This window comes from Carassius gibelio, chromosome A14, assembly GCF_023724105.1.
Source record: "Carassius gibelio isolate Cgi1373 ecotype wild population from Czech Republic chromosome A14, carGib1.2-hapl.c, whole genome shotgun sequence".
In the NCBI taxonomy this organism is placed as follows: domain Eukaryota; kingdom Metazoa; phylum Chordata; class Actinopteri; order Cypriniformes; family Cyprinidae; genus Carassius; species Carassius gibelio.
Window position 1 is genome coordinate 14996900 of NC_068384.1, and position 27969 is coordinate 15024868.

General features: G+C 38.2%; 1 protein-coding gene across 5 annotated transcripts in view; it reads left to right on the forward strand.

Annotated features, from left to right (window-relative positions):
- The first annotated feature begins 909 nt into the window (after positions 1-909).
- Positions 910-27969, forward strand: part of LOC128026968 (transcription factor COE3) — a 93604-nt gene continuing 66544 nt past the window's right edge. For 3 of the 5 annotated variants that reach the window (XM_052614274.1, XM_052614275.1, XM_052614273.1), the window contains exons 1-6: positions 911-1599; positions 12848-13004; positions 15246-15309; positions 16833-16888; positions 19297-19370; positions 24580-24648. In XM_052614274.1, coding sequence (XP_052470234.1) covers positions 1466-1599; positions 12848-13004; positions 15246-15309; positions 16833-16888; positions 19297-19370; positions 24580-24648 — 554 coding nt within the window. In that variant the 5' untranslated portion in view covers positions 911-1465. Of the gene's footprint in view, positions 1600-12847; positions 13005-15245; positions 15310-16832; positions 16889-19296; positions 19371-24579; positions 24649-27969 lie in introns of all 5 variants that reach the window. The other 2 variants (XM_052614271.1, XM_052614272.1) reach the window with 1 other exon arrangement.

The window sequence follows — 27969 nt, forward strand, 5'->3', positions numbered from 1 at the left end:
GCGTAATTTGGTGGAATTCAAAATAATGTCAAAATAACACTAGAAATCCTTAATACAATGCGAGTTTGCGCAATTTATCATTTCTTTTTTGGGTAAGTATTGGGTATGAGTAAAAACTTTATCTACTTGATTAATTTGACCTAAATTATAGAATAATTGTTCTTAATGTAATTTAATTTAATTTTAATATATTTTATATTCGTATTGCAGGAAGACTGTTAATAATAATAATAATAATAGTAATAATAATTTATACTATAATAATATTATTAGTTCATGCAGCTGCAAATAACCCCGTGCTTTTTCGTATTTGAACATTTCTTCTAACTCATCTACTGAGTAGGATATTTTAATCCGGCAAGTCAGGAGGACAAGTTCATTAAGAGATGTTTGACAGTTTTATGGAATATTACTGCGCTTTTGTCATCTGTGGAAACTCCATTGAGTACCAGGGCACGTAAACGACGTGAAAAATTACTTACTGTAAATGCTTAGGTTTCTCATTCAGTCACTGTTTATAATCTCAGATCATACCCGGCTGAACTTTTAGGCAAATTTGACTTCTTGAAAACGATAGGCTATTCTGTAGTCGATTATACTTTAATCATGCTGGGTGTATGGAATGCATCGTGAATATTCCTGGGTAAGGGCATGTTTCATGCTAAATCTAGAAGGCATGAGACCACTTCCACTGCCAGAGCGCTCAGTCCCACTAACATCAGCTGAGTTTTTGCGGCGAATTTTGAAAATGACGCAAGGGATGACCGCGACCAATCAGAGCTCAGAACGAAGATTGACATGTAAATGACTTTGCCTTTTAAGGGCAAGTCTCCGCCCTCGGCAAATCCACGCTTGTCCCCTCCGAGAGCGCTGGAGCCGCGGAACCCGAGAGAAGGTGCGCTCCGCTGGGACAGAGGAGGCATAAAGAGACGGGGAGGGAGGGAATGAGATTTCCTGCTACCCAATCCCTCTTTTCCCCAGGGACAGCAAGCCTTCCCTGGTCCATCCCTCCCTCTTGTTTGGTAATCATTTCATTTTACTCCTTTTTGAAGCAGTCGCGCGTTTTATCCCACTTTTCATTTCACAATCCCGTGCGCGTCTGTTCGCCTTCTTCTTCAGAGCAAGTTCGCGTTCTCCCCTCTTTCTCCCCGCGACGAGAAGGTCTGCTTGATCCCGGCTGATCGTTTCCTTTGAGATGCTCCACAGCTCTTGCCTTCTCTCCACCCTCTTTTAACTAGAGAGCGGTAAATCTTGAGTGAACTGAACTTGGGTTTGGAATCTAAAAGAAAGAGGAACACCCAACGGGATACGGCAGCGCGTCTTTGGATAAGGACCTCTTTCCCCTTGTTGCACTTTGGGGAAGATTTTTTTCCCCTTTCAGTTGGTTTTGGTTAATCCAGGTGGTGCAAGGAGGATTATTCCACTCGAGCTGGTGTAGAGAGACATCCCCTAGAAGGCTATTTTCATGTTCTCCATCCAGGACGGTCTCCCACGGGGAGCCTTGACCATGAAAGAAGAGCCCCTTACGAGTGGCATGACGCCGGTGCGCTCTTGGATGCAGAGCGCGGGGATACTAGATGCCAACACAGCTGCGCAAAGGTAAACATCACCAACAAGCTCCAAGCTGTTCATATTCCAAGTAGTTGGGTGTGTGAAAGAGAGCGTCCGAGGCGTGTTAGAGGAAGCGCTTGGGCACAGTTAGAAGTGTTTCGAAATCAATTGTTTTGAATCTAAGTGCTCGTACAAATACAAGGTCGTTTTAAGTTTGTCAGCTGTTATTTAGTTGTAGACGTGCTGAAACAGATTGCGCATCATTATGCGCTGTATAAGTCTACTCGCGTCGCTCCAGAAAGGCGTACTCTAGCTACGCTGCCAGTCACACATGAGAAAACATTGTCCTACTTGATTTATCTGTGGCTGAAACAGAGCTGGAGGTCTTTCAGATTGTCTTGTGTAGGAATGTCCCGCTCATGCCATTTTATTTACCATGAAAATATTGATATTTCAAAATCGCACTCATCTAATGATATTTAACGTGCATCACAGGGACAGAGAGGTCTAGTGAGAATCAATAACAAGCATGAGTTAATATTTTTGTTTGTAAAGAAAATACGCAATACTATAGGTGATTTCAAAATTATCCTAAATAATTTATTCTGATTTATATAATTTATAGGATGTTAAAGATTGCTCAAAGTGCGAGAGATAAGTGGAGTTAGTGAGGTTATTGCGCTAGACAAAACTATTAGGCCTGTTTAAATAATAATAATAATAATAGTAATAATAATAAAAATCAAGAAAAGTCCAATCGAGGTACCACAACATGTCTTTCGGTTGGTCTTTCTATTTCACTAGTGTAATGCATACAAAATAAACAATTAACACTTGAAACAAGTTTAAAAAGAAAAGTTTTTGGACCGGGAGATCCTCCGCATGTACTCTCTTATCTTCTGGGTTCCTGAATGATGCTGAAACACCGAGGAGATGTAGGATGTTCTGTATCACCCTTCAAAGAGAGACATGAGATTTCGAGAAATACGTGAAGGTTACATTTAAACTGACTTGCTAAAGTTTTATGCAGAGGGACAAAAAATTAGTTTTAGTTTTTTTTTTAAACTAATTTTTATTACACAGGCCGTGATATCATGTTAAAATTGTTATAAAAATATAGAAGCGGAGAAAATGGGAGACGGAAGAACAGAGCATCACACTAATTCTTTAAAATTAATTGCATATTAATGGAATAATAAGTAAGATACCTCTATTCTGTGATGAAATACACGTATGTGTCTTAGGGCTGAAATGTTCGATTTTTTTTGTCACTATAAAAGCACAGAGAGAACGGGCGAGAATTTGAGGAATATTGGGACTGCTCATTTAGTGTATTTGATGGTATTTTCAGATATTTAAGCTCATTTAAATCTTTATGTATTTATTTGTTATATAGATAAATTAATTTGCTGCATCAAGCATGGCCAAACATGTGGTCTGAAATAAATTAATAATTAATTACGATGTTATATGTAGCCTACTTAAGTGAGCAAAACGCACTTAATGAGACGGGTTATTTTCTGCTAGTGTGAAAAAGGATGCATCCTGAAATCAAAACTTCTTCAGGACATAAGTTTACGAGGCGTTTTTTTTAATGTAGGCTACAAATAATTTGAAACTTTAAAACATGTAGGCTAGAGAGAGAGAGATCTGCTGCGTTTACATGTTTTCGTGAATCCCTTAAATACACTGGGGTGATAAATGTAGCTACCCCCGCGGTATATTAATATTGCATATTGTGTATGCTGGATAAATGGGTTGTTTCAAACTTACAGTGCAGGTCAGCTGCCATGTACAAGTGGCAGAAATACCTGCCCTGTCATATCGCTAACATGGAAAAGTCGCGAGCACCTTGTAGATCACCAGTATTTGCAAACCAAACTGCTGATGTTTTATTATTAATTAGAGACAAAAATCCAACGTCTTTGGGCATCTAATTACCCTACATGAGATAAAAACTCGCATTCTGAATAATTTATTTTATGGAAAAATAAATATGCGTGTTGCATATAAGTTGCAATGCATAGCATAAGCAATATGGCAAAAAAAAAAAAAAAAAAAACGAGGATAAAAAAAATATATCGGTCAAAATATCAAGCCCGTTTAAATAATTTATCATGTATATAGTTATAAATGGAGTGTAATAAAGAGCAGTGTTTTCTACCATAATATAGCAGCGCTGCATAAAAAATCATTTGTAAAACAAGCTCCTTCATAATAATTAATTTGCTCTAGCCAATTATCAGCCTCTTACACAACAAAATTCTATACAAAAGCAAAAGAGGCGAACGTATCACGAAGCACGATGCCATCTTAAACCAAGACTAAAATATTAAATAAACGACTTAAATTATTAAAAATCATATTTTTAATTTTGCCTAACATATAGTTATTATAATCCTTCATTTGCTAGTATTTTACGTTTCAGTATGTTATGTACATTTGTCAGGCGAAAAAACACATGCACATCTTCTGCTGCTTGAAATATCACCTCTTCCTCTTTTTCTTGCTCTCTCTTTCACACTCGTTTTAATTCATCCTAGTGCATTTTCATCACATTTTAGTTCTATTTTAATCTCAAATATACACTGATGGCAGGATATGGGTTTTATGGGTAGGGATGAAGTAAAGGGTGTTCTCTTAAGAGACAGTAAAGTGAGTGAATGTGGATAAAAGAGCAAAAGTGAGAGCTTAATTTGATTTGCAACTTTCATGTGATCCTGCAAATAATATCATGTGTTGGCTGTGGTGATGATGGGTGGGTGTTTAGGGGTGAGCTTGGTGGAAAGTGCAACCTTTTTTGGATTAGTCCTAGTCCTGTCAGAGTAGAGAAGGAAAATCATTGTTTGGACAACATGCATTGAATTTTAGCTCTGCAGAAATGAGGATTCGTGCATGATCCCATCCTTATTACCAACATTATTTTAATAAATAATTACAGTTCAGAAACACTGCACAGTTTTTATTCAGTTTAAACTTGTTTGCATTCCTACACAAACTGGACTGATGTAGTTAGCTGAAAGGGTTTGTGATGCTCAGGCAGCTCAGGGGTACGTTTGTGGGGTCCATCTCCCCCCGAGCATTTCTCTCTCTCTCTCTCTCTGGCCTTCTCTCTGGGCCTAGGGGTGAGTGAGAGGGCCGCACAGCTGGGGAACAGATTTCATTTGACCCTTTCACCGATTCTGTACCCCTACACTGTAAAACCTGGCAAAGTGAATTATGTCGCCTCTGTTTTGTCCACTGGTGTGTGGTGGGGGGGGGGGGGGGGGTGTTTGAAGAGAAGGGGGGTCAGACTAATGAAGTCCAGACCCCCATGCTCTAGGTAAAAAAAAAAAAAAACTGTATATATGAACGGAAATATACATATATAAAAAAGGAAATTTGTCTCCACACTCCTTTGTGTGTAATTGCATGATGCATTTTATTTCTGCATGTTGCAAATCCAACCAAATATGCAACAATGACATTTAACAATACAAGAATTGGACTTCAGCCACTTAGAAAAAGGGCAAGTTTAAAACATTTCCGCTTTCTTAAATACTCCAAAGCATTCACCGTATAACAAAACACACCTGATTTATAGGGTCACACTCTGTTCTTTCTCAGTCGACGCCTGCACGCTGGAATGTAACACAGAGAAACAAGTGTTTTAGAAACAGCTGCCCAATAACATGCTAGTGATTAGCGGCCGGCTGCAGGGCCACCTCGGTAATGACCCCATTAGAAATGTACAGGTGACCAGCTAATGATTTCAGCTGTAGGCCACTAACGATTTTAGAAAATACTGTAAGTTTTTTTTAGAACGGAGCGGCAAGAGTGAGGGTGAGAGAAAGGAGTGCTATATTTTTTATTGTGTGTGTGCAGGTCTGGCAGGTGCAGTCAGGGCTAAACCTACAGCAAATGGCAAACATGCACAAGAACAATACTAATAAAACACACACAGACACCACAGTGTAGGGGTAGCACTTCACACACACAACTCTGACTCTTATGTAGAGATCAGCTGAGGAAAGACATGTGACCAGTGCATTGATCGAGGCATCCAAAGGAGAAGAGTTGCAATGAGGCCATGACTAATTTTTGATGGAAAGAAAAACAAATATATTGCAATTCGACGGGATGCAATAATCAAAAAGGAATTCACTGTGATTAAAGAAAAAAAATCAGAACGCAGCAGTGTAAATACCTGTTTCCTCCATGCTTTATGCACTTGATGCTCTTCTGCGTTAGACAGGCAGCTTTATTCTATGTCAAATTTTCAATTAGAGTGTCCTAATCACATGAAACATTTGCCTGTAATTTAGCCGTCCAGCTCCAGGAAATAACTTCTAACTGTGCAATGGTTTAGTTGTCTCGGTGCAATTACAAACAAATTAGAAATTAGCTGGAAGGGTTTAGCACTGGCTGATAATACGCTTTTACCATTAAAGAAGAAATGTATTATGATTCCGACGTGTGACAGTGTCTGACAGTGCTGTCAGCTGTTTGAGTTTGTTTTTGTGTGTGTGTAATAATCTCAACTGTTAAAGTTAAAACTAAATCAGCATTATAGATCATTAGATTTTTGTTGTTATTATCATTATCAACAGCAAGGAAAACCTGATAAAACCTGTATGACATGATACACTTGTAGAACATTACTTTGCATTAAAAAAAAAGTCTGTGTTCTATGTGTATTATGTGACATGTCGTCGTTTTGTCACAGCTGTGGAGCGTTCCAACGACAGCGAGCGATAAACACACGGGGCTGAATTTGATTAGATGTCTAATCTGTGAGAGAGCCACGAGTCTATTGACTCAGTTCCTCTTGTGCTGAGAGTCTCATTCAGTGAGCAATGATAGCACATCAACCCCTCTGACGACACAGGCCATTCAGCAGAGCACCTTCTTTTTGTTCAGCAAAATACTGAAGGCAAAAGCAGCATTTTCTGTGTGTGAAAGTGAATATCTTTACTGTGGATTATTGTTTTAGTGTGTGTGTGTGTGTGTGTGTGTGTAAATTCAGATGTTGTTCAGGGTGTTTGTTTGAAACGTTTAAAGGGATAGTTCACCGTCAGTTGTTGGTCCCTTACTTGCATTGTGATTATTTTTGTTAGTGACTGACTATTTTAAACCACTGCATGATTCCATTTAGATTGAGATTATCCAAAATGAACAATGCCAAAATATCCCAATGATTAGGGACATAAAAAACAAATATCTAGTAATTTTCTTTGTTTTTCCTTTTTTTTTTAGTTTTAAATAAAAAAAATATTTTTTGATTTTATCAATATAATAACGAACAAATATACCAATTTAAAAGAAATATATATATATTTATTTTATCACCATTCAATGAGAAACACCTTATCACAAGTTTAAAGATGTACAAACCACCTCAGGTCTTAACTTTGGAACTTTACCCATAATTCTGTATGTCTTCTTTGAATGTCATTGTGTTGTTGTTGTTGTTTTTTTGCATTGCATTGCATTGCATATGCATATTTCAATGAAAATACATAATTTGGGGTTTATATCAATCCATAGAATAATTTTTTTCAGTAAACAGAAAACCTGACCTAATTTATCATCAGAGGTTAAGGGAACACAGTCAGGAACAGGCATGTAAAGACACCGTCTACTTTCTGATGTCTGTAAAAGTGCTAGTATGTTTATATATTTGTGTGTGTGAGAAGTAGTGATGTATGTGCCAGCTTATTGCTGGGAGACGTGACAGACAGGCCGTTTGTGTTTGTGTGGCAATAGATTTCATGGAGAAATGACAGGCCTTTCTTTATGCAAAGATCCTCTCGGACACGTTCGCTTTGACTTACGGCCACCCGTTACTGTGCAGCGGTGACAGATGCCTCTATTACTCTCTGCACTCAGTCATTCCAGGAAGGTTTTCCTATGATTCCACATCATAACATCCAATTAGCGATAAAGAAACAAAGATGCCGACTATCCATAAACACAATCAGCACATCTGGCGCAGCGCTTTTACCTCAGATAACAGCCATATAAAATACAAATTTTTATACTTTAGGGGGATCTAACTGCCCATTTCGACAATTTACTATGCACAAGGCTTGTGTTGAACAATTAAAGCACCGCACACTTGAGTCAAGAGAGAATAAGAGCTACAGAGATGACATTGCAACAGGCCAAGTGAACCCCCCCCAAAAAAAAGACCCGGTTTGACCACAAGTGAGATACGGGTGTCAAACAACCTCCTCTTCTCTCTCTCCTCCTCTTCTCGTTCTGTGTCTGCTCTCCTCTAATCCCAATATGCTTTGGTCCTCAACTCATTAAATCTTATTACACAGCTAATAAGTGCTAACCAAACATACCGCTGCCATGCTGACTGCCTGCTGCCACCCCTAACACTGCACGGCACACACACACACACACACACACACATACACTCGTAAGCATGAGCAAGTGTATGCTGCCACAGTAATTGTATCTTTCTGCATAAATTACTCCCAACGTAAACACAGAGTATGTGCATATCTTATTCAAAATACTTGGACCCTGATGAGCACACGAAGGCAAGCATGCTCTGTTTCTCCCCTCCTCTTCTCTCATTTGGTCATTTATTATAGTAAAGGTCAAATTAAATATGATTCCCTTATGTCGGTTAATTTAGAAAATGATCTCCCATTGCAGACTTCTGATGAAGGCAGTGGGTTTATCCACCAAATCTCAGCTGATGCCATCCAGCCTTGTAACCTTTCTTTTTCATCAAGACCTTTCTGAGAGGGAAACTGTCAGGATGGATGCAACAAATGAGAACAAATTCTTAAAAAAGCGAAAATGAGGAAGGAAGAGCGCAAGAGAGAGAGAACGTGATGAACATTTAGTTGTTGGATCAGCACGTTGGCTCTCAGCCAGGGCAGAGATGATTTTTCCGCGTCACATTTGTATAAACAGAGTGCTGCTGTACGGCTCATTAGTTCGAGAGAGAGAGAGAGAGAGAGAGAGAAAGAGAGAGGCGAGCTGTAGTTAAAGACTTCCCTCTGTCACAGTCCATCACAGGCATGATTAATGTCACTGAGATCTAGGGATTGTAGATGCCACCCATACACTACCTGTGTCAAATATCTATCTTTCGCAGGCATTTTAACAGACACCTCATGGTAAAGTAGTTAGAATACTGGTTAATACAGTTAATACAAAACTGATCCACTACACTTTTTGAAAGAAATCAATGGTTTTATTCAGAAATGGTGTCCTTATGTGATCAAACGTGACAGTAAAGACATTTATAATGTTAGAAAAGATTTCTATTTTAAATAAATTCTGTTATTTTGACATTTTTGTTCGTCAAGGAATACTGAAAAAATCTATATATCATAGTTTCCACAAATATATTAAGCAGCACACAGTTTTCAATATTGATGATAATAATATGAAATGTTTACTGACACTAAATCAGCATGTTACAATGATTTTTGAAGGAATGTGTAACTGGTGACTGCAGTAATGGCTGCTGAAAACTAGCTTTGCATCCCAGGAGTAAGTTACATTTTAAAACATTAGAATAGAAACAAAATAGTACTTATAATAATAACTAGCTGTTTTTACTGTATTTTATATAAAATAAGTGCAGCCTTGGTAAGCATGAGAGAATACTTATGAAAACATGACACATTTTTATTGACCTCAAACTTTTGAACGCTAAGTGTACATTAAAGATAACATGAAATCAGAATTTGAAGACCAAATATTCTGCTTTACTCTGAAATTATGTCATAAGTTATGGCAGTTAAATGTGTTGTAAATGACGTTATTTGCAGTGTTTTCTGTCTAATCTAAAGATTAAATATTTGCAATCATTATGATCAATCAGTTTTTTTTCACTGTGAGATAATTGTTTTATTGAGATGTACATGCAAAACATCACTTACCTCTTTTTACTCACACACATGTCAGCTAACTCCTCAATAACTCAGCACATCCCACTGTGTCTGTGTATTGGCAGTTCTTCTCCTCTGCATGTTCATTAGCGGATGATTTCAGAGTTTGAGTCTTAGTATCCATTTCCCTCAAGTGTTCAGGCCCTTGAGCAGTGAGGATTTTAGCCTGGGGTTACTTTTTTCATTTAACATAATTAGACTTTGCTGTATTGCATTAAGGCTGCAGTGTGCAAAGAGCCGCAGACTGAGCCACCGCTGCATAGAAAGACAGCGCTCTTGTATTCGGAAATGTCCTCATTACAAACCCTTCAGCTCCTGCTATGAGTGGTTTATTGTTAAAGCAGTTCTGTGAGACTGTATTTATTGATTCAAATAAAAGTGGAGGGTGTTTTTACTTCCAGAATTGTGTCAGAACTAGGGTTGTTTCTGGCTAACACGTTTTTTTTTTTCCTTTTATATCTCTCTACTCTGTGGCGAGAACATGTCAAACAGTGTGTTTAACGGAGACTGTTGTAAGGCCGTGTGCTGAAGCCATCCGTTAGTGACTGATTTACACAGCTTTGCTGTCTATGTGTGTGTGTTCATCACCTCAATAGCAGTTATTTCAATACAGAGCGTCCAATCGCGCCTCTGCCTCTGACTGCTGGAGTGGATATGGCAGCAATCAACATAATTAAAATAATAACACTAACAAGCTTTCTGAGTCGATCGTTTCCTGTGTGTAAAGATCCGTGCCTTTGCGAGAGCATGCAGGAACGATGTCTCTCTCCCTCACCCCATCAGAAACCTGACGCCTGGCTGTGTAACTGAGCTGATGGGGTAATGGAGAGGAGCTCATGATGCAATACGTGTGTGTTTAAGTGTGATACAGTCTTTTTCCTCTTGCTCCCCGCAAATGTGTCGTTTTGTAATTCTGTATACCTATGCGAAGGTGATAATTTGTGTTTGTGTATGCTTGTGCATTTCATGCAGTGATTTAGGCCCAGACTGTTGATGCATCCTACTGTGTAACATGCTATATTTAATACCAAACTATTATATTTGTAATGTTTTATAATTGTTTATTGTAGTGCGATACAATAATAGTAATAAGTATAAATGGAAAAAATATAAATGTTTATTTATCTATAATTATAATTAATTTAATTATCTATAAATTACTAAAATCTTGATGTTTTGATTTAATGGACAAGTAATCTGTTGACTACCCAACATTCTTCACATGATATAATTATATAGTTTACAGTATAATTCTAATCTTTAAAGCTGTTTTTACTGTCTTATTTTGCATGCTTTTTTCTTATTGCATTTAGAGGGCATCTGTCAGACTTAGCACCGCCCTGACCAGTCAGACTGCTAAAGATCTTCACTGGGAATCAATTACTACAGATGAAGAAGATCATATTTCCCATTTACGTTGAAGTCATCCGCTTTAAAAGTGCTCCTCCCTGAATTCCCCTCCCACAGCCTCTTCTGTGAAAGCTGTTTTTGCCTTCAGTGTTTTAACCTCAACTTCACGAATGAGATTTCACCAGGCTCGGATACAAATGAAGCATTAAGCCCTGGTAATAGTACTGGGGAGGGGTCAGGCTTTATTAATGTCGTACCGGGGGAATATCTCAGCGAGCGGAGACAGAGAGCAGGCCGCTTTCCAAAACACTGACTCCCCACCCCGAGCGCAGCAAATGAACAAATATTTATGTATGAGCATATTTTAGAGATTCAGATGTATTTTAACCCACCTCATCACAGTAACGAGTAAATAATGAACAGACTTAACTATGACAGAGGCAATTTATGTATGTGAACATTAAACGCTTTTTAATTTGATGATTTAAGGAATCATAAATATTACAAGCCACTTGTTTTGACTTGAAGGTGATGTCATTATTTTATTAATGATTTGAAAAAAACGTTTTTCCTGTCCCATCTTAATATGCAGTAATGTACTTGCAGTACGCTGCCATGTGTAAGTTTGGGGTTGGTAAGATGTAAGTCAGTTATTCTTAAATAGGATTAATTTTTTTTTAATCAAAAATACAGTAACACACACACACACAGGAATATTATAAATATTTTTGCAATTTAAAATAGCAGTGTCACTGTAAATATATATTAAGATGCTACTTCGATGCATTGACATTGATGAAAATAGGAATTTTCATCAGCCGTTACTCCAGTCCAGTGTTCAGTGCTCAAGAAACATTTCTGATTATTATTAATGTTGATATTGATAATGTTGATAACATGATACCTTTTCCCAGTATTGAAAAAAAACTGCATTTATTTGAAATATAAATATTTGTAACATTATAAATATCTTCACTGTCACTTTTGATCAATTTAATGCATCTTTACAGAATAAAATAATAAAAGAATGTTAGTGTATAAAGCCATTTGTAGACTGATTTAATTTCTACGAAAGAGACGGGGACGGCATCTGTTTGGCAACCAATGGCAGATCTGTTTGTTTTTTATTATATTGTATTATTTAATTATTATAATAATATTATGTTTAAAACATTTAATTGAATCAATATAAATAAAAGTATTCCTTTGTTCAATTATAATGTGGTAAAATACAGTGTCAGATTAAGTGCTTGACATCGGTTTCTTCTTGAGGAAAGGGATGCATACATTACCACCCTATTGAAAATAGACCACATGCATTTGAATCTTCTGTCCTTTACTTCAGGCCTTCCTCTCTCTCTGAGGCCCATGTGTCCACTGATCCAGGTATGGACAGATGATCAGCGTTTGCGTCAGTGGACCAGGGCTGATGGTTTGACTGATAGGTGGACGTGCAGGGTTGGTGTAGAGGTGCGGGCCTCCTCCTTTCGGGCTGCGCAAAGCTCCTCGGTCTCTGTCAGTCCGTCGTTTGCCAGGCGTTCTAATCGATGCTCAAGTGTGAGAGTCAGGATAAAGGCTTCTATCGCTTGAACCCTGGGGAGGCCCGAGCAGGTTTGACTGACAGGTGAGGGAAAGAGGAACTCCGCAGTTGCCAAGGCGAGCTGTACCCAGTAGCGATTGGCAGCTGCAAAGGCAGACGGTGCCTTCTGGGGTCCCCCGCTCAGTGCCAGATTCCAATTGTTGAGGTGGCAGAGCAGAGAGGGGCAGACAAAAAAGTTCATGGCACACAGGGCATGAGAAAACAAGCCAGATATCTCTTTTCTAACACCTCAGTTATTTCCTGTAATCTCACATTGTAACAGCTCTAATCTCCTGTTTGTGTTTCCTGTAGTCTTTATCTTTTCACATATTTAAAAAATTGATCAATGTCATGTATTTATATGCATTGAGATATTATTTGTGAAACATTGTGAAATCGTGTTTCTGCAAGCTCATATTTCGAATGATTATAGTACATTAATCTCTCTGTGTCTTTCTCTCTTTCGTAGTGGTGTGGGTTTGGCGAGAGCCCATTATGAGAAACAGCCTCCCTCGAACCTGCGCAAGTCAAACTTCTTCCACTTCGTTCTGGCCCTGTATGACCGGCAGGGACAGCCTGTCGAGATCGAGAGAACCTCCTATGTGGACTTTGTGGAAAAAGACAAAGTAAGCAGTCTGTCACTAATAGATGCTGCTACACAACGCAGCAGGATTTGTTATATGCTGGGGTTTGCATACTGATCTTGGAGAACATGCTAAGAATGTACTGTGCAATGGTATAATAAGTTTTTAGGTGCATTTTTGATAAATAAAAAAAGTCATAAAACATTTGAACATTTATCAAAATCCTCTGCAACAATTTTTAATTTTTTACTTTTTTTTTTATTTTTTTAATTTTCTTTCTTAATTTTAGCAATATATCTGAATGTGGATTTTTTTTTAAGTTAAAAAAAGTTACAAAATAAACGTAAATACCTCTTTTTGATCGTAAATACATACATTATTTGAAAAACGACATAAAATATTTCCTAAAAAATTAAAGTTTTTAATTTGTGTGTGTATTTTTATTTTTTATTTTTAATTTCATCAATATATATATATATATATATATATATATATATATATATATATATATATATATATATATATATGGTGATAAATAATGGTAAGATATTCTATATTTTAAATCTATTCTTTATTAAATTATATCTTTTCTTTCTTTATGCAATTGCACTGGGTATCAAACTCACATTATCACACAGTATTGTGATTCTCAGTACCAAAAAATACTTCTAGGGGGCACCGATGAGACCACTTTTTGTCATAAGAATTGCATTACCAATACTAAATGTAATGTTCTTTTTTTATTTGAATTTATTATAAAATATCCACTTTTACTAACATTTAATTTTTGCTTATCGTTTGAGTGTGATTTTCTGGATCATGGGAATAAATCTCACTCTTTCCCAATGCATTACTCAAAAAATTGGCCTTTTCAAGGTACCGCAAACTCCATTCTGGAGTGTAGTCCTGTGTTTGTACTTTGTAGCCCTGTGGTGTGTTTCGGAGGGTAGTCCTGCTCACCCTGCGGTGTGTGTGTCGGGGGGTTGTTCTCAGTAAAAGGTTACAGAGAACAGCTCCGCCCACGGGTCATATGGGACGGGGGCCAGCTGGCACGGTCAGTGCTCTGTCCTCACTGTCTGCTCACCTCCGCCATAACCCCCACCCAGCACCACCCCCCAACACTCCTCCACTCCACCCTGGGTCGCTGCCAAGATGCTACCATTAAACTTGGCAGTGAAGAGACCGAGAAAGACTGACGTCATGTGTGGGTGTGTCGTGTTCCTGCGTCTCGTTGGATTGATGTCACATTAGGGTAAAATAACTCACCTGAAGCCTGAATGTGATGTTTAAATCTAACCCTCACACTTAGTCCAAAGAGTGAAACCAAACTGGGCTCGAATTTGCATTCATTGCTTTTTATTTATTTTTTTGCTGGAATTATTATAAAGTGAATGATTCTGTAATTCTCAAAAGAGATTTTAAGTAAGCCTTCAAACAAGCTAATATATATATATATATATATATATATATATATATATATATATATATATATATATATATATATATATATATATATATATATATAGGGGTCAGTCCCTTTTTTGGAAGGGAATTAGTACTTTTTTTTCCGCAAGGATGCATTAAAATGATCAAATGTGACAGTAAAGACTTTTATAATGTCAGTTAAAGGATTTCTATTCCAAATAAATGATGTTCTTTTGAAGTTTCTGTGTATCAAAGAATCCTAAAAAAATGTTTAGAAATATATTTATCAGCACATTTCAACATTGCTAATAATAAGACATTTTTCATGAGCACAAAAATAGAAAGATTTCTGAAGGACCATATGACACTGATAACTGGAGTAATGATGCTGAAAATTCAGCTTTGCATCACAGGGATAAATTAGATTTTAAAATACTTTATGATTGAAAATAGCTATTGTAAATTGTAATAATATTTAACATTATTGCTGTATTACTCTACAATTGTATTGTTTTTAAAATCAAATAAATCAAATAAATGCAGTCTTTGTGGGCATTAGAGACCTATTTTAAAAACATACAAAATGATTACTGACCCCAAACTGATGACTGGTGTAAAGATGTATAGAACAAGTATATAGAAAAATGGGTAGTCAAAGCCAAATAAATAAAATAGTTTTTGCAAGTATTGCCAGGACATTGGTCCCATAATTAGCAGAGCCATAACCAGCAGTGAGTCACAATTCAGGTCTGAAGGTCAACATGCTGAGGTTACCTGTCTTGATGGTCAGTGTTTTAATAGATGACAATTTCTTTTTCAAACATTTTTCATGTTCTACTTGCTTGTGTATTCTTTTAGGAATACAATGGCGAGAAGACCAACAATGGCATCCACTACAGGTTACAGCTTCTCTACAGCAACGGTGAGACCCATACTGCTCCTGCAAACCCTTTCCATATCCCATCAATAACAAAGACATATTGCAAGGCAGAGCGGGGCCAGCTGTAAACGATATGTAACCACAATCATCCAACTTGTCTCCTCACATCTGGGAGAGTATTTGAGAGCTCCATCTGTTTACCCTGAGAGGAGTTCATGCTGCTGAACACATTTGCCACCCTTTCACAGTTTACGCTCATGTCTAATGTCATTCCACGCTACTCACCCAACAAGGCTTCATTTGAGCTCTTAGTTCTTAGTAAACTACACACAGACTGGCTACATTAAGAGTAGGTGCTGTTACACTTGCCATAGTTTATATCGGTATATTAGAATTATTTCTGAATGATAATGTAACACTGAAGCATGTTTTTAAAGCACAAGTTATCAACTTATTAAGCTGTCATGACAACACTTTCATTAATAACAATATTAAACATTGCAAAATTATTCCATGTTCTGGTCATCTACTTGCCTTCATACTGATCCACAACCAGTGTGACTATTTCTTCTGTTGACTACAAAATAAGAAATGCTGGTTGCTTTTTCTTACATACAGTTACAGTGAATGAAGAAGAGCCAAGATTCAGAAATGGCACTATAAAATTTTCAGAAGTGGTCCAACAACTTGGACAATATTATTTAATGTCTTATGAATTCATAACTTTTTGTGTGCCAGGATGCACTACTTCTGAAGGATTTGGTGATATCCAATTCATAAACAGATTATTCTTTTGTGAGGGATTCTTTCAATGAAAACTGATTTGTTAATGAATCTGACTGATGCAATCAGTTAGGGTTTGTTACGATGTGAGGGTGAATAAATTAAGTGAGCTATTCCTTTAACATACATTTAAATGCCACCTTGAAAAATTAAAATTAAAATGCAAGTTTTCATAAAGTGTGGGTAAACGTGTGTGCTATAAGAAGAGTTGGAGCCAAAGTCTGAGTTCAAGGCCCTTCTCTACTCCTGCTCTAATGATAACAGCTAGTGGTGAATGATTTGTCTGTAGATGTGGATTCTCTGTCATCCACCAGACAGCAGGGCAGGAGAAAAGTGAACTCTCACACTTTAAGATGGGGAAATCATAAATAATAGAACAACTCAGAAGCTGGGCTGAGTTTGTTTTTGCTAAGAAGTGTTAACGGAATAGCTCAGTCAACATGACAAGCATAACAGAATGCGCATAAACGCACTGTAGGGAAAAGAATAATAAAGCAAATTAATTTCCAAGACTTTCCATAAGAAATGAGTCCCTTTATATAGACTTTTCAGAACAATTGGGCTTTGCGTTTGGGACTGGCTGTTTGCTCAAAGAGCCTTTTAATTTGAACACACACTTGATTCTACTAGTATTTGTGTTGAAATATGGCACATATGATTTATTTATTTATTTTATTATGGAGCTGAGCTGGATTTTATTACAGAGCATAGGAAAAAAAAAATTGTTTTGGAGATGAATGTTTTTGTATCTGACCCATTTTTTTTCTATGTTAAACCTCCAGGTATCAGGACAGAACAGGATCTGTTTGTTCGATTAATAGATTCCATGACTAAACAGGTGAGGACGGTTTAAGATTCATTCTTTTTCTTTGAAATTCTTTTCCACTCAGAAAGTCCCACTCCGAAAATGTATAAAGTGTAAATATAACCACTTAACAAACATATAACTCAAATTAATTAACAAATTAATAATATTAATAAAGTTTTGTACACCTACGTCTATACTCTAAGTATATACACCATCATAAATCTCAACTGCTTGATTGTTATATTGTCATTTATATAAATATTTTTATGTATTTATTTTGTCACAAAATGTAACTGTATTACCCAGCTCTTTATACAAGTTTGATGTACAAATTTGTCTAATTTTATCCACGTACATACAGTATAGTCACAAAAAGTTATATATGCAATGTAGCAATTTAGCAAACCTCAAAATTTAACTATATTATCACCCAGGTCTTTATATAAAGTGGAATATATAGTACTTCCTGCTTTATTGGATACATATATTCATGTAAAGCAATGTATACTATGTAGCAAATATAAACTGCTTGAAGGCTATCTTCTCAAAATGTAAACTATATTATCACCCAGCTGTAATCTGCTAAATGAGAATATATATTATGAAGATATCATAATAAAATAAATAATAAATAAATAATAAATGAATTTGACTTGACTAAAAGTGCATGTGATGGACCCCACGCACAAATAAAAGTCCCATTAGAGATGCCTCTCATCATCTCAACTCAGTCCTGCACCTGCGTTCTTCATTCCGTCATGAAATGGACCAGATTTCATGCCCCCTGGTCTTCGTATGGCCTATCCTTTCCTTAGCCCAGCAGGTCCCACTGTCACTGTGTGTCAGCCTTTCTCAGATCAATATGGCAACCAGTTCTTTGACAAAGCATCAACCCTGGAGACCAATCAATAGGCCTTAATGTAGCTGCAGAGCCGACACGCTGGAGACAATAATCCTCCCGACGACAAAAAAGGGCTGTAGTTGTGCGCTCCTGTAAATCCCACCCCCCACCCTATCCTCGCACACAGGCTTTACATATGCGCATCAACAGCGACGCTGCAAACATCGCTCGAGAGCAACCCGTTTTTCTTCTAATTGAGAACGAGAGTGAAGGATCTTGGTTGAGTTAAGCCGCCTCCCATTTTAACGTTTACGCAAAATTAATTTGGCTAAATAGTTTTGTACTGCTAATCGAAATATCTCTTGTAAGGTGGGATGACTTAATTAAGGTACCAGGAAAAGGGTGTTTGGAGCTCATGGAAGAGTTGTAGCAATATTCCATATCGCTGGAGTCAGATGTGCCTGAAAAACCGGGTTGGGGCGACTAACTTGGCGCCAGTGAATCAAGAACAATGATATATAAATATCGAGCCGATCCACCTCCTGACCCCCTCCCCCCTTGACAAAAATGGAGGATGGTGATGAAGAGGAAGAGACTTTCATAGGCAGCAGAGAGATAGATCAATAATGTAGAAGTGGTCGTTATACTAAAAGTATTGTTCCCTAGGGCGTTGGGTCAACCCTATCTGGCCGACTGACCAAAGTCGAGTAATATGGAGGATAGTTTGAGGTGGATTATGTTGTGATTATGTATGTGTGTTTATGATGGATTCATCTTCACTGGTGATGGCGATGAAGTCTGGTAGGAAGGGGGGTCCTTTAACTTTCTTGATATGCACCGATCATCCGTCATCCAGGCCAGGCATGACAGCCGATGACGGATGCCTGGGATGAAGCCTCTCTTTTGGGGCCTGGCTGACCATCTGGCTGCTCGGGCTGGATGCTGATGGGGAGAACGGAAAGATTGTTACTCCACATGAGCCCCAGCAGAGTCTGGATCCCCCTCAGATTGCTGCATACATCCAGCCGCCATTGACCAGATTTAGCTTTTAGCATATGTTAAAGTTGTCAGCATGCTTCGAACCAAAAACATGACTAACGACCAGGCGTCAGCATCCTGAACATCTTGAGCATTCACTGGTTTCAGGATGAGCTAAAAGAGGAATTCGGCAAAGTCACAAAACAAGAGGACTGAATAAATTGATCAAATGTGACAACAAAGACATTTATAATGTTACAAATAATCATCATATGACACTGAAGATTGGAGTAATGTCTACTGAAAATTTAGCACTGCCATAACACAAATAAATTACATTTTTAATTATATTCAAATAGAAAACATTTTTTAAATTGTAATATTTCACAGTGTTATTTTTTTTATCTATTTATTTATTTATTTATTTTTAATGAAATAAATGCAGTGTTAGTGAAACGTCTTTCAAAAACATTTACAAATCTTACCAACCCCAAACTTTTGACCAGTAGACATTCAAAGCACTACTGGGGCAAGTTGTCACATTGCATTAAATTAACTTTTTTCCCCCCTCAACAATAATTGTGGAAATCATGAATTTGTCTCTCTTTCTTCTTTTTAGCCAATCCTATATGAAGGCCAAGACAAAAACCCAGAGATGTGTCGCGTTCTCCTCACCCATGAGATCATGTGCAGGTCAGTATTTACCTCTCATTTCTTATAAGAACAACCTGAGACTTCTATAACAACACAGCTCTGTTCATATTCGGAGCACTACCATATGGAAGACAACGTAACATGCAGTTTTTGAAGTATATTTTAATGCCTTATTAATTCCTTTTTTATTATTTAACATAAAAAAATGTATTTCGCCTCACAATGATCATGATTCAGTATCACTATGTGAGAGAGGCTTTAGAAGAATATTAACATATGATTTGGGAGTTCAGCTCACGGGTGTACCTCAGGGTTGAATAGGTGGGCCTACATGATTCTTCCCGCTCCACTGTGAAGTCCTACAGGGCTTTCCTCATTACACTGACCTTAATGCAGTGTAATTATGGGTTCACATTGGGCTTACGTGGCTGGAGGCCAGGATAGAGGTGTACTGTCCATGAATTTTTGCCTGATGGTCACTGGAGGTGGGTGAGGATCTGTAGGGAAGCAGTGCTGGGGGGTCGATGAAGTTAAGGGGGCTCAGATGCTGGTATCTTGGGTAAAGGGGGGGCAAACTTAGAGTTAATAATGTAGTGAGGAGAAATTATTGGGCTTCATTGGGCTCCTGAGGGCCGGCGGGAGATGCAAATCCTCCAATATAGTGTAGCAGTGATTCTATATTTTTGTAGGCCAACCCTAAAGTTAACATCACTCCGGCTCCCTCGGAAACAAAACCAATAAGATTTTTCCATTGGCTTTTGGATTATCGCAGAAAATAAGTTCTGTGACCTACAAAAGTTTATGATTTTTACACGTTTTGTTCGTTATGATAATCTTCACAAATGGACACAGCTTTTATGAGTTATAAAAGGCTAAATACAGTTGCCAAATGTAAAAAGCCAAACGTAGACAATAAACAAACTACACCATAGTTGCATGAGTTTAATATCACCATCATTAAGCTGACAGCTATTTTAGTTTGAGTTAGAATAGTTTGCAAGAATGTAATTATAAACACAGCGAGGCAGTAAAAATGGGCTAGTGCGTAGATGAGTTTTCATGTTCGTTTTGATGACATTTATTGTCCCCAACAACCTCTGTAGTTCCATTTAGCCACTTGTTAGCATCCATCTTTTTCAACACAAGTAAAGGGTTAATACTGGTATAGTGTATGTTGTAGAATAAAACTTGAACCACAGACCGTATTCCAGGCATTTAACACTAAAACCCATTTAAAAAACCTATTGAGGTTTGGACAGTGGACCCAGAAGTGCTCTGATTTTGGCTTAAAAAAAATACATAATTTAAAAACACTCTATCTGGCTAAAAGAAAAAAAGACTACCAAATCACTTCACGTCCGATATTTTTTATATTTAATGCTAATGTTCTTTGCTTTGCTCTGACAGAGATTTGCCAAGAACAGAGACAGTCAATTATTATGGGGACCCTGTTGAGTTATTAAAGTGTTGATGGGTATTTTAACACATTTCGAATCATTAAGATGGACTTTGCTAATTATGTTCATCACAGAAGTGATTCCATCTGGCTGCCGCCAGCGCTACATAAATCACAAATGCTTCAACCTATAAAGTGGACAACATCACTTCCAGAAAACACCTATTTACACCACACAGCACTGGATGGTTTTCTTCCTCAAGGAACCGGGCTTTCTCTGAGATGATTTCGATTCAGGTTCCATTTCCATAATGATGGCTCAGTTTGAGTTGGTCATTATGTGATTGAGTGTGATTATTAACTGCCTCCCCTGATGAATGGTGTGTTTCCATTCGCTAATGAGAGCGGGATGAGAGATATTTCCCCTGTCTCTCACTCCCAGGTGATATAACTCTATATCAGGGCCCTGACGGAGTCTGCCTCACCTGCAACACCCATCAACAGACTGAAAGCACAGCAGCTGCTCATAGCAAACTTAATGTTCTTGTCCCAGATGTGAGGATGAGTGTCCTATGGTCCCTTTCAGTTTTAATAAATAGTGCTAGTTTTGGAGATCATTTCCTTTTTGTGTTAAATGATCTTACCAAACGACTTTGATTTGTATCTCTTGTAAGCAGAGTTACAATATTGCCACGTGAACATCATACAGTCACAAGGAACTTTAAGAAGTGTTGTTTTCAGATTTGGCTGGTTAGCATGGCCAATTTTGCCATAGACATTGTAACCACGCCATCTGCTAACAGTCATCTCAATTGGAAACCATTCAAAATGAACTTCTATTCGGGAGAAATAATTTGGTAACACTTTAGAATAGGTAACACCTATTAGTGGCTTATTAGCATGCATATTACTAGATTATTAGCCATGTATTGGTGCTAATTAAGAACATATTAATGCCTTATTCTATTTGACCTTATTCTACATCCCTAATCCTACCCAATACCTAAACCTAACAACTACTGTATCTTACTAACTATTAATAAGCAGCAAATTAAGAATTTATTGAAATGTCATAGTTAATAGTTAACAAGTATTACCTATTCTAAAGTGTTAGCAATAATTTAGATAAAATGTATACAAAATTATTATATAAAATATGCCAATATCTATCTTTTTACGTTAGTTTTAATTTAATAAGAGGTAATACATTTTCAAGTTTTAGGAATAAGACTATAAGTTAATGGGTTGATTAAATGTACTTTTATGCCATACGAATAACAGTGCATTTTTTATGGGTTGAAAAAAAAAGTCCCTTTAAAAATAATTAAAATGAAAGATAATTAACTATAATGTGTGCTCTATAATGTGCTATAGGAAGTAATTTATCATGGGACTGGACTTGGTCTGCCTTTAACCATTCAAGGTCCTTCCCGCTCATCCCAATGACTTGAAACTGGCACTTCAGAGTCTCCAATTGAGGCATCGCAGCGGTTAGTTGGCATGGTGCATCTACAAATCATGGCGCACAGTGCACAGTGGGCATGGACCGGTCTCTGTCTGCCAGTCTGGATGAGGATGTTGTGTTGGAGAGCTCTGCCATCGGCTCTCACCCTCCGGTCAGGCAGCCTGGTGCATATGATTAGCCCTGGCTGCATCCTCTCTGTGCCTGGCTGGGTAATTACAACACTTGCCCTTTGAAAACAAGCCCTCTATTGACATCCCATTCTCTCTGTCCTTCTCTATCGTTTCATGTCTTATCTTACTCCTTCAGCATGTTCCAGTCTATCTGATGTTAGTCTTAAGACTCCCCAGGGAAGCTTTGAAGGCTGTTTTTTATATAAGCTCCACTCTGATATTGTGCCCTCATTCGATAAACCCACCTTTCTAGTTTTTGAGTGAATCTACTTCAGAATACCAGAGGTCTTTCAGATAGTCTAGTGAGGGCCACAGTAGAGATAGCAAGCTGAGTAGGTAGCTCTTAAAGCATCGGTTCCCCAATCTATGACTAATCAGTAGGCGCGACCAGAGCCGGTGCCTCTGTACCTCTGTAACCTCTGTACAGGAGCACAGCTTGTCTTGAACTCATTTTAGGGGTTTGAGGTTGGAGGAGCCGCATTTGTTTTCGTGGTTCTGGCCCTTGATCATTAGCCAAGCCAGGGCTAGCCTGCTCAGACCCTGGAGGGAATGCCATTAAGGCCACATTACGGACGCCCCGCCAAGGTTTGTTTTTGCGAACGGGTACCGGGACTCCCTCCGGACCCGGCTGTGCTCCTGGGGTCCAGTTTGTTTATAACATTTCTTTCGCAGTTTGAGGAGGTTGTCACCACAGCCTCACCATTGGGTTTCCAATGCTAATTGGTCTCCTGGAAGTTTGCTAATGGTTCCAAGTAGCTGGGGGAATAAATTATAGTGACGCGCTCTATGGCAACAGTCACACACACAAAGAACAGGAAAACAACGAACGGTTCATGTTTTTTTCAGGTTCTTAAAGATCATACAACGTGATAAATGATTCATAAAGTCAGATCGTTTTGCATTCAGTGGCTCTGAGTGAGGATTATTTGTCAAATGGCAATCTAATGCATGACAGCATGAAGCAAGTAGGATGAATATATCAGGAGTCTTAGTGGTCGGAAAAAATCCATACAATATGATTTGAAGTTATTGCTTAGCTAATCTTAGTCGAGGGTAATGATTTTTTTGTTTCGGCATCTACTTCATCATTTCATCAGACTGTGTAGAGAAGAATGGAACAGATACTGCAAATCTCCCGCTCTGCAGTTCAGGATCCACACTTCTTCATGATTAATTTGGATTATGCTTAGGCATTATTCATAAAAATACCTTTAAAAACATATATTATGTTAAAGGAATATAAATTATATATGTTCTTAATTTAAATATTTTTACTTAAATATATTGTATTATAATGTTAACATGTAATAATATAGTATGTACTAGAATTATTTATTATATTGATAGTCCAGATTTCTTAGGGGTATCCGTGCCTCTCGCTGTGAGAACTCAGTCCTGCAGGAAACACTATTGCAAAAATATTTCTATTCTGACTGATGATGGATTTAATTACAAACTGATGAGATTAGATTTAATTGGTACCATTTTCACAAAGCAGGTGACACCAGTGGTCCCACCGATTGGCAAAGGGGTGAATGTGCTAGGCGGGATGTGTTTAGGGGAACCACATGCCACCAGATGAGATGCCAGCCTGGGGCGAGGGCATGGGCAAGGGCAGAGGTGATGACAGTGTTGGAGAGGAGCATTTGGGAGAGAGCCGCTGCACCAGGACTACTCTGGGTGCTGTCCAAACTGTCAGAGGCTGGCTGAGTGACCTTGGCGGGGGCCCAGCCCAGCTGGAGCACGGGGCAAGAGGAGAAAGAGGGCGACCTGTCAGGCAGCCACCAGCTTGTGAAAGACTTGCCGGTCACCACATAGCTCCATCCCTATCTTTTAAAGAACACAGCAGAGCTTTTCTTAGAAGCATGAAAGCAAATCTCAGAACACTTTTTTTTTTTCTACACATACATAATTCTGTGGTCATTGGGCACTTTTTTGTCCTTTCTCTTTGGTTCCAATTCAAGTTACCAAACATCAGGCTGTTTGACTAAAGATACAGTCTAATACTGTGTTGCTCTCTAAAACAATAGTGAACATAAATGAATTTATAAATATATAAAATTATGTAAATAAAAAAGTACAAAAAAAAAGATATCGATATCTTTATATATTGCAAGCAGTACAGAGGTAGCAGTTACCAATATCAAACCCAAAAACATTCCAATATTGATCCAAACCTATTAAATAGACATGTAACATGTCTTTTATCCATTTCAGCCGGTGTTGTGACAAGAAGAGCTGCGGGAACCGAAATGAGACGCCATCTGATCCTGTCATCATCGACAGGTAAGAGCATCTTCTATCTTCCTCTTGCCCACCAAAATGGAAAGACGTCTGCATCTACAGGCATCTGGATATTTGATTAATGTTCAGTTTGGGGAGCAAATCCCGCATCCCACAACAGGACATAATCAGCTTTGCCGCCAAGTGAGCGAAAGACAGTGTGTGTAGACTTGCTCCGCTTGAAAAATGCAGCTCTCGCAGCAACCACATCTGGGATTCTGAAACATTTAGAGATATTGAATATATTGCATAATTCCCATCAATTTTGCTTTTTTCCCATGGCTTAATGCTACTTGTTCTTAGTTTTAGGACTGAAAACTGCTTATTGTGTTCTCAATACCATCTCTCAAACTCTTTACCCTGCTGACTGGAGTTCTACCCGCTAAAAGCGTCTGTAGGGATGCTCTGTAATGACTGGAATGAAGTGGATGTGATTTTGTGAGAGAGTGTGCACTTCCAAACAGGACAGCAGTGAGAGTGTCATTCTAGGGCACAGGGGTCATTACCAAATCCATGTTGGCTCGTTAGACTGGCCTTGGAGCGTATCCAGCGGACAGAAGTCAAGGGAGCCGGAAATCAGTGACCCACCCTCTTTCTCCACACACACACACACACACACACACACACACACTTACAAAAGCATGTACGTACAACTACACACAAAATCTTCTCACCTCTAGCTGCCATGGAGTGCATCTGATTGGTGTAAGGTCCGAACCTGCAGAGATGATGTCACCTTTTCATGCTATTGGTGTCGTTTATGGAATGTACCATTATTTAGCCGCTCAGTAAATGACAGAACCCTGCTGCCATTATAGCAGATGCACCAGCCAGCAAACTACCAATAATGCCAATTTACTAACAACTGACGGGGTGAGAAAGCCATCAAATGCGTCACAAAATACGACAAAAGAGTGCGCGAGAGTGTTTGAATTTTTCATCTCTCTACAATGAGGCTGATATTGCCGTCTGAAATGTTTCCTCTGGGAGTAGTCGGAATGAAAGGCGCTACGTGGGGGCTGAATCGCTGATGTCTAGCGTGTGTGTGTGTGTGTGTGCCAGCTACATCCAAACTCCTCATTACGCTGACCAAAACCCATTTTAAAGTGTTTATGTGATGCATGTGATTTAAGACAGACCGGTCCATACGACTGCATTTTAGTGCCCTATTAAGATGGGCAGTATTTATAGGAGTGCCGCCCTGAGCTCCTTAAACCAACAGATAAATCAGTTTGGCGCAAGGGACGGCCGCCGGTCCACCATGCAAATCAGCTGTAGCGCCCGTCACTGTAAAAGACTTAATGACGGCCATTCATCCTGCCCTCCACAATCTCTACCTTTGTTTCAAGCACAGATCTGCCCTGTAAATCAAGACCTGCTGTGCATGGCTGTGCGGCCCCATGCATCACAAATAAGAGGCCCTGCACGCGCACACTTGCATTAACACAACTAGACCTGGTGGCATTGGAAGGAAACATTTTTCACACCTGCCTCTCTGTTAGTCTGGTCTCGTCAATTTTGTCCCATCGATCTTGATGTTTACCGCTAATGGGGACGATAAACAACAACAAATAAAGAGCTTCACTTGATTCTTTTTGATTTCGGCCCATTATTGGTTGTCACAGGAAATAAGGTAATTACGGTGACACAGACAGTTCCTGTCTCATTCCAGTTTCGTAAATGTCTATTCTCGAGTCCACTTAGTTAGGGGTTAAGTATGGGTCAGAAAGGTCAGGGGTAATATCTCATGACTCCTTTACTTACACAAACTGGGAAACATTACATGCCATTTGCAGAACAAGAATTACTCAGTCAAGAGTAAAGTGAAATATTGCTGTGCGAGCTTTAAAACAGGTGTTAGTACAAGCTAATATTGCAATTAGATTGTCCAGAGAGTTCTCTTAGTCGGGCAATAAATTGCGCAGTGCTGTCAGCGCTTATAGCAGGATGAGGGGAGTTTGGTCTAATTACCTCCTTTTGCCTCTCTCCCATCCAGCCGCAAGCATGATGTTCATAATTCGCTTCTATGCTTTTCATTTTGAGTCATGCACAAGGAGTAAAGCATTGAAATGTGACCATAGATAAGGGTTATCTGCATTTCCATGTGACCTTCCTGACCTCTGCTCAACGTCTGTTATCACAAAGTGTCTCTCCTCTTGTGTCTTTATCAGGAAAGCACGTTTTCATAAAGGTCCTGTATGGCACAGATCAGTAGATGTATGTAAATGAAGATAAGCAACTTCTTGAGACGTGCGTGTTAAGCGTTATATTGTTTTATGTACAGTGAGACCCAAAAGTCTGGGACAACATTGGAAATCTTAAAAAAAAAAAAAAAAAAAAAAAAAAAAAGAAATAAACAATGCATTTGCATTGGATTTTAATTTTTAGGGTAATAATAATATATATTTTTGAAAGTATTTTATTAACATCTTTTTTTTTATAAATATAAACAGTATTAAATATATTTATATTGAAATAAAACAAAAATAAAAAAGCAACTAATATATGTAAAACTATTATATTAATATATAAATTAATATATCAAAATATTAATAGTACAAAATAGAAGCTTTTTTTCTAACGGTCCTTCCCTTTGCTTGATCATTTATTTGTGTGCTTATGTCAGAACTTAACCCTATAGTTGACTGTTTGTACAGGATTATGTCTGCATGTGTATATACAAATGTGCATTAGTGCTACTCAATCTTAACCCTTTGTTTGACTGTTTGTATGCGTTAGAGCTGTGTATGGTTGTACATATAAGTGCATGTCTATGTCAGAGCTTAACCCTGTGGGGGTGGCTGCTGGTTTTTGGTTATCAGCCTCTCTGGACTCTTCCTAGCAATCGCATTCTATTGATCGAGCTGTGCGCCCATCGGTGCCGGCCAGATTAAGAGTATAGATTTGCAATAAAAGAAGGACATTACTGGGCAGCCTGGGTAAAATTGAAAAAATGATGAGCTCTTGGAAGTGGAGATGAGTCAGAAGGGTGTTAAAGAGGCAGATTTTATGTAAGTGTGTGTTAGAGATGCATTACAGACATACTGTACTTGTATGGCATTATACACTCAGGCCTGGGAAGTGTTTAATGTGCTTTAATGTGGAATATCAAGAAGAGTGATGAAAATATTTTATTGATTAATCAGTTTTGGAATAATAATTTGCAATCACTTTTAGCCATCACAAAAGCAGCATTTTATTATAATATAACAATGCTTATTAAAGGAATAGTTTGCCCAAAGATTTAAATTCTGTCATCTCTTACTCATACTTCACTTGTTCCAAACCTTTAGGAGTTTCTTTCTTCCACTGAACACCAAATAA